Genomic DNA, 8,323 nt, shown 5'->3' with positions numbered 1-8,323 from the left:
CATAGAAAGCAAATATCCATTATCAATCAAAGAACAACTAGAGTGGAGATGGACTATCGAGATATCACTCAATATAACTGCATGTATTTCTTAGTTAAGTATATACAAAATATATATTAATTAATACAACTACACGCGTATGTTAGTTAAGTTGACACATATTATAAAAGATACATTGATAAACATGAAAATATTTTCTAGACTTAATAGTATGAAAATTCTTTTATGTTGGACTTCTTTAATTTTTTATGGTATTATAGTTCACAATAGAGTAGCCAACCGTTTGTTTTCATGTAATGAGTTATATATTTTGGCACAAAGTTATTATCATTTATGATCTTATCTTTGCGACACTGTAGCATATAATACACTGCTGCTCTAGCTTTGGAAAAAAAATTGACTTATGTGTTAATTTCTAATTAAAGAACGAAAGGATTTTATCAATGTAAAATTTTCACAAATTTGGTATTTTTTATCTAGTTATTAACTGAAGTAGAAATTTAAATTTGTCATATGTATGTTGCTTTTGGATTTTTCCAATATATGATGACTCAAAACTATTCGTTTTAGTGCAAAATTCACAAAAGATGGAAGATTTACTTATTTCATAAAAATAAAAGTAAAAAATACATCATCTATTTAATTTCTCTATATATTTTTCTTATGCGAATATTGTCAATAGCTCATACCTATATATGAATTAAGTAGAAAAAATTACAATTCTTAGTCTTATAACTTATTGGGCTGGCACTTTAGTCATGTAACATAGAAGAGGTTTGTACTTTTTGCGCCACAACACAGGGTGTTGGCAATTTTGATTTTGCACGAAATTGATTTATAACAATAAAATTGTAACTTAAATGGGTCATGTGCAAATTACGTATAATTTTAGATCAAATTAGCAGAAAAAAAAACTAAAATTGGTAAAGTATATGACGAAATTAAAAAAATCAGTTCGTACAAAACCAAAATTATCAACTCCTAAATTGCAAAACTAAAATTATAATTTTCTCAATTAATTATGTGCATCCATACAAAGCGAAAATTGCATGCCTGTACTCAATTAATTATTATATATACTTCTAATAATTAATACATTTGTCCATTTCTATATGAAACTAAATTGAAGCTGAAATTGTTAAGGGAAAATAATTGATAACTATATTTTACTTTAAATAAATTTAATTCGATTACTAATATATAAATAAAAAATAAAACTTATTAAAACATTATATTGAACCTAGATCATACGGTCAATATAGTATCCACCGGAAAATAGCAGAAATAGAAAATACAAAGTGCAGTTTTTGTACATAAAATTTAATTTCAATTATGTATCTCTGATCTCAAAAATAGGCTTTATATTTCTAAAAATCTCTCAAAATAATTGCCAACACATTATTCATGGAGAATAATCGAAAAAGTCATTTTATGATATATATTATGTGAGTTACTATATTATTCATGTGGTAAACGAATTATACATGGTTAATGAGTAACTCTGGTGTCTAAAAAATTATGGTGGATCTTTTTTTAAAATTTAGAAGTAATTTTTCCATATTAGTTAGACTATGGTACTTAAATTGTTACAAAACTGTAAATTTTCTAAAATTGGACACAATCTCATATGTCATAAATATACTCATATTATGTAGTAAAGTTGTGTTTATCTTCGTTTTTTTAACTTCAGATCATTTATAATTGGGAATCGCATTCTAGCCATCTGTTCACGGACTTGTAAGAAATTATATTTTTAAAAAGCATTGGCAACAATAAGAGTTTTATGGAAAATAGTGAGGATTGTGCCACGCCAATACAATTTATCTAATGCGATATTGTAAATAGATCATAGTTAGATAAGAATTAATTAGATAAAAAATACTTATTTGAAAACCCATTCAAATTAATTTTAGTAATTTAGTTTAGAAAATACAAAATCTCTACTAAAATTAAATTTGTTGGAATTAATTATTTCAAAAACAACATACAAAATAATATTGAAAAATATTTTTTTGGAAAAATAGAAAACAACAGACCAGCCGGCTAGTCTACCAGGCACTAGTGTTGAGCTTGGAAATGTTTCAGCAATGGATGACAAGGCTGCTACTATCACTGGTATAGAGGTTGAAGATGGAGATTTCCTTTGTATTTGACGTTGGGTAGATGTTGCATTTCCGAAGTGCGCTTTATAGCTTTATTTTGTTCCTTTTGTTCCATATCAGTGACGTGGTGTTGTTGTCATTTATTCTGCTTATTATTGGTCCAAGTCATAGATGAGGTGGTTAGTTCGTTACAGGTAGTTTTGTTAGTTGCTGCCTTTGTATTTAAACACGGGTTCGAGTTCCCATCTTGACACTTCTTCAGATTTTTCTGGAATATTGAATCAGTACAGTTGCAGCCTCTATTCTCTGTGTCAATGGCCGGATTATTCTTGTTTTCTTCTGTGAAAATCAACATGATATCAGAGCCTTCTTCGTGAAGGTCTCTGTGTGATACATTGCTTTGATTTCGCTCTTACCTCTGGAATGATGGCGGATGAAGTAGCTTCATCGACAATGGGACAGAGACCCGGTGAAATGGCCGCTCAATACGAGAAGGATGTTTTATCCATCCATCCTTCTGAACACGCACAATTATCACTGACTTCCTCACCGTTGGAACGTTTCTCTTGGAACCAAAATGAAGCTTGGCTTCATAGATGGTTCTTTTCCCAAACCAGCTGCAGGATCGATTATTTTTTAGCAATGGAGGCGCGTTGATCTGATGGTGACCTCATGGTTGTGGAATTCTATGTCTAAAGACATAGTGGAATCTTTTATGTATTGCAACACCTCGCGAGAACTTTGGCTCTCGATGCAGGCGCGATACGGACGGAGTAACGGACCTTTAATCTATCAACTACAAAGGGAACTGTCCTGAATGGCACAACAGGACTTAAGTCTCACGGCATACTTGACTAAGATAACGAAGCTCTGGAACGAGCTCAATTGTTTGGCACCGCCACCGAAGTGTAAGTGTGGGGGTTGTAGCTGCGGGATCAACGAAGAAATCGATGCATTAGCTTCACTGACGCAGCTAATGCAACTTTTGATGGGTCTTCATGAAGTCTTCAATAACGAACGAAGTCAGATTCTCATGCTTGATCCGCTACCTAACGTGGAAAAGGCATTTTCGATGATCTTCAGTGTTGAGCAACAGAGAGCAATCCATACATCCATTGACATGAATTCTAGTAATGTGGCTTACCAGCTTAATTTGAAAGGGAACAAGAGGGAGGATGACAGATATGTACAGAAAAAGAAGTTTATTGCAAACAAACGGAGTTTGATGTGCTCTCACTGCCATAAGCCGGGGCATGGGCAAGAAACATGTTTTCAACTACATGGAGTACCTGATTGGCACAAGTCTCTCAATGATCGTAAGAAGAAGGGGCGTTCATTTGCAGCAAATATTGATGATAAAGGTGACAATACACAAGGCAATGCTGCAGAGGTGATGAATCAGCTGCTTGAATTGCTAAGGAAGGCGAATGTTTCCCCGGATCCAATTACCAATCACGCAAACTTCGCACAATTTGAAGAAGAGTTTGCAGGTAACGTTGCTAAACCTTCTTGTATCGATTTGAGTACTTGGATCATTGATACGGGGGCTACCAATCATGTATGTGCTAGCATTGCATTGTTCCATTCTTTTGCTAAACCTGCTAATCCTCATTTCATATACTTACCAGATGGTTCCAGAAATCAAGTTCAATATGTGGGTATGGTCAAATTGAATGATGATATTACCTTGAACAATGTCTTCTTTGTTCCACATTTTTCTGTCAACCTAATCTCTGTTAGCCAACTCTGCAGCCATACGGATTATCGACTTCACTTTACTAAAGACACTTGTTTTTTGCAGGACCTGGAAAATTAGACGACCAAGGCCATAGCTCATCTATCCAAGAATCTCTATATTTTTAGTCAACACCCTTCATGTTTCACCTCTGCTATTTCTGCTGATTCTGTAAATTGTACTTCAAGCCTATGGCATAAGCGTTTAGGACATGCTTCATTACAAGCTGTTAAACGTTTAGTTGACATTGATCTTAGTATTGATGCTAATCAAATTTCTTGTGAAGTCTGTCACAAAGCAATGCAAACTCGTGTTCCTTTTCCAACTAGTGTGTCTCATTCTAATATTCCGTTTGAGCTTATTCACATGGACATATGGGGTCCTTATGCTGCTTTTAATCTGTTAGGGGGAACATATGTCTTAACCTTGTTAGATGATTATTCAAGGTGTCTTTGGACATTCGTACTTAAACAAAAATCCCAAGTACCTACTACTTTGAAACACTTTTGTTCCTTGATCCTAAATCAGTTTGATAAGAGAATCAAAATCTTGCGGTCTGATAATGGTTCAGAATTCATGAATCATGAGTGTCAATCCCTTTGTTCTGAGTTAGGCATTATTCATCAGTCTTCATGCACATACACCCCCCAACAAAACGGTCGTGTCGAGAGAAAACATAGACATTTATTAAACGTAGCTAGAGCTCTTCTTTTTCATGCATCTCTTCCCATTAAATTCTGGGGAGATGCAATCCTTACAGATACTTTTTTGATAAATAGAACCCCAAGTAAACTGGTAGCATGGAAAACACCTTTTGAGTTGCTACATGGACACCCTCCTGAATATGCTCACCTACGTACCTTTGGTTCATTGTGTTTTGCTACCAACATAAATCCCCATAAGTCAAAATTCCATCCTCGAGCTCTAAAATGTATACTCATTGGCAACTCAATGCATCAGAAAGCCTATAAACTTTTTGATATAGAATCTAATTCTGTTCTTTTTTCCAGGGATGTGCAGTTCTATGAAGAAGTTTTTCCCTTTTCTCAAGCTCCTGCATCACTTGATACTATCCTGCCCTTGCCTATGGTTCCATTGGATTCCACGGGTTCTTTGCACTTACATCCAGACCATACTCAATCCTCTATATCTCAACCTACTCCCTCTGGACATATTCCTGCCTCAACCTCCCGTTGTCCGTCGTTCTAGTAGAATTACTCGTAGACCTTTATGGCTTGATGATTTTGTATCTGTCACATCTAATCCTCACATTGTTCATCCCTCTAATGCTGCATATACATCCTTTGTAGCCCCTGTGTCAATTTTGCAGGAACCTAAGTCGTTTCAAGAAGCTATGCGACACCAAGAATGGATTGATGCTATGAAGGCCGAGCTCACTACCTTAGAAGACAATCAGACCTGGATTCTTACTCCTTTACCAGCAGGAAAGAAGCCTATAGGGTGTAACTGGGTGTACAAGACTAAACTACGGGCTGATGGTTATGTGGAGCGCTGCAAAGCACGCCTTGTGGCGAAGGGCTTCACTCAAGTTCCTGGGGTTGACTATACGGATAATTTTTCTCCGGTCGCGAAGCCAGTCACAGTACAAGTGTTCTTATCTATAGCTGCTGCTCATAATTGGCCTTTGCAACAGATGGATGTGAACAATGCGTTCTTGCACGGCTATTTGGAAGAGGACTTGTACATGAAGCCCCCCGAAGGATATCCTGTCCAGAAAGGCTTGTTTGCAAATTGCAGCGGTCACTTTACGGCTTGAAGCAAGCCTCTCGACAGTGGAACGTCGAACTCACGGCTAAACTCACAGATTTTAGCTTCACACAGTCTGCCTATGATCACTATTTTTTTACCAAAAAGACAGACAACGGACTCCTAGCTCTTCTTGTTTACGTGGATGATATCATCGTTACTGCGCCTTCCTTGGAACTGATTCAGACAGTAAAAGACTATTTGCACTCACTCTTCACCATAAAAGATCTTGATAACGCACGCTACTTCCTTGGCCTTGAGATTGCGCGAAGCTCTGATGGACTTTATCTAGCTCAAACTAAGTATGTCCATGATATCATAAAGGATACTGGAATGTCGGCTGCAAAATCTATTAAGACACCTTTTCCTTTGGGTCTTAAACTTGCCACTGCTTCTGGTGCTCCCCTTTCTCAACCTGATCAGTATCACCGTTTAATTGGCCGTTTATTATACTTGGGTTTCACACGCCCCGACATATCTCATTCGGTGCAGCAATTAAGTCAGTTCCTCACTCGCCCGTGTGATGCTCATTGGCGAGCAACCTTACATGTGGTTCGGTACCTTAAGGGTGAGCCTTCCAAAGGTTTGTTCTTCCCTACCACTTGCAATTTTGAACTCACTGCATATTGTGATGGCGATTGGGCATCGTGTACTGATTCTCGTCGATCGCTTACTGGTTATTGCATTTTTTTGGGTGCTGCTTTGGTTTCATGGAAGACCAAGAAATAGTCTACGGTATCTCTCTCTACTGCAGAGGCGGAATATCGGAGCATGGCCGCTACTGTTTGTGAACTTAAATGGTTATCCTATTTGTTGTCTGACTTCAACTTTGCCTCTTCCTGTTCGTTTGTTTTGTGATAATCAGGCGGCCTTACACATTATGGCCAATCCCGTTTTTCATGAGCGGACGAAGCACATTGAGATTGACTGTCACGTTGTTCGTTCTGCGTACAAGGATGGTTTCTTGACTCCCCTGCATATTCATAGCTCTCTACAACTTGCCGACATTTTCACGAAGTCACTGCCTCTCAAGACGTTTGCATTTTTACTGGCCAAGTTGCTTCTTGCTGCTCTGCATTCGAGTCCCACTTGTGGGGGGGCTGTTGAGCTTGGAAATGTTTCAGTAATGGATGACAAGGCTGCTACTATCATTGGTATATAGGTTGAAGATGGAGATGATGCTATTTCCTTTGTATTTGACGTTGGGTAGATGTTGCATTTCTGAAGTGCGCTTTATAGCTTTATTTTGTTCCTTTTGTTCCATATCAGTGACGTGGTGTTGTTGTCATTTATTCTGCTTATTATTGGTCCAAGTCATAGATGAGGTGGTTAGTTTGTTACAGGTAGTTTTGTTAGTTGCTGCCTTTGTATTTAAACACGGGTTCGAGTTCCCGTCTTGACACTTCTTCATATTTTTCTGGAATATTGAATCAGTACAGTTGCAGCCTCTATTCTCTGTGTCAATAGCCGGATTATTCTTGTTTTCTTCTGTGAAAATCAACAACTCGTACCCCAACCAATTACTGCGACTGTGCAAGCACTTGTAGAATCTGTGCCTTGCAACTTGCTAGTACGCAATCCAACAGGCTCACTAGCCAGGCTGCGCGCGTAGGGTTCCCGCCCACATGCCCACCCGCTTGGAAGGTACCAGCTATGTTTGCTACTTTTTCCTATTTTTTAGAAATTTCTTTTTTCTATAATTTTCCTTGAGAACCCCACTTGGCCACTCCATCTACACAAGGAAGGTGTGTGGCTACTCATTGACCATGTAAAGGCCTAGCCAAGGTCTTAGACTTGTTTTATTGGACTGGGCTCAGTTGAATTAAAATTAAATCAATCTATATGGACTTTAATTTAATCAAATTTAGTTAAAAATCCAATATTAAACTCCATGTCTTTTATTTAAATTGAAAGATCCAAGCCCTCTATCTCTATCAATTTATAAATTAGACCAAGCTCAATAAAAATCAATCTAATTAATTTTAAGGACTAAATTAAATTTTCAATTAATCCAAGTAATTAAATTTCAAATCATCCATCCAATGGACTAGTCTAAATAATTTATGCAATTATTTATTCCCTCCAAGAATAATTTAATTCAATTAAATTAATTCAACTCTTCTGGAGGTAATTTCAAATTACTTCCATCCCATTCCAGTGGTAAGTGTGTGGCACTTTAGACGCACCCTCCACTAGACTTGGTTGTAATTCCAATACAATTAATTAAATTTAATTTCCCATAACCAATAGCCCGTTACCATGGGCTGTCGTCTAGCAACAATTCATGGCACTAAAAATTTGGTGAATCAATTCAGGCAACCGAATTCGTACTAGTAAGGTCCTTCCATCGACCCTCGTCCAACCTTAGTCTAAGGCATAGAATTGAAAGTTGGTTCCTATTCTAGACTAGGTATCTATACTCGATAACTCGAGACCTATCGTTTACCCTACTAATTATCATAGGGAAACCTATCCCACTTCTCCGGTGATTATGGCTGCAGATTCTCAGGGAAACGTGTCTTAGAGCATATAAAAGATACTACTGTCGTGATACTAACAGTGGACGGATTCTCTCTTGGAATGCATTATCCACACCACACGTTCTGACTGCATTAGATGAGGCTTATAATGACCGTATCTCATGACACAAACATTTCTTGCCAAATCCAAGCTAAAACCATCATATGCATGTGACTGTCATGATTCTTCAAGTCTAAGG

At 37.2% G+C, this 8,323-nt stretch overlaps 1 protein-coding gene across 1 annotated transcript; it reads left to right on the top strand.

Moving 5' to 3' along the window:
* Nucleotides 1-2,919: 2,919 nt before the first annotated feature.
* On the top strand, nucleotides 2,920-6,766 carry LOC110013287. Its single transcript, XM_020699444.1, has 4 exons — nucleotides 2,920-3,760; nucleotides 4,848-5,597; nucleotides 5,717-6,309; nucleotides 6,470-6,766. The coding sequence occupies exons 1-4, from the start codon at nucleotides 2,920-2,922 to the stop codon at nucleotides 6,764-6,766; spliced, it is 2,481 nt and encodes an 826-aa protein (XP_020555103.1).
* The last annotated feature ends 1,557 nt before the right edge of the window (nucleotides 6,767-8,323 follow it).

This window comes from Sesamum indicum, unplaced genomic scaffold, assembly GCF_000512975.1.
Source record: "Sesamum indicum cultivar Zhongzhi No. 13 unplaced genomic scaffold, S_indicum_v1.0 scaffold00095, whole genome shotgun sequence".
Lineage (NCBI taxonomy): Eukaryota > Viridiplantae > Streptophyta > Magnoliopsida > Lamiales > Pedaliaceae > Sesamum > Sesamum indicum.
The sequence above is the reverse complement of the archived record's forward strand: the minus strand, read 5'-3'. Positions and strand labels throughout refer to the sequence as shown.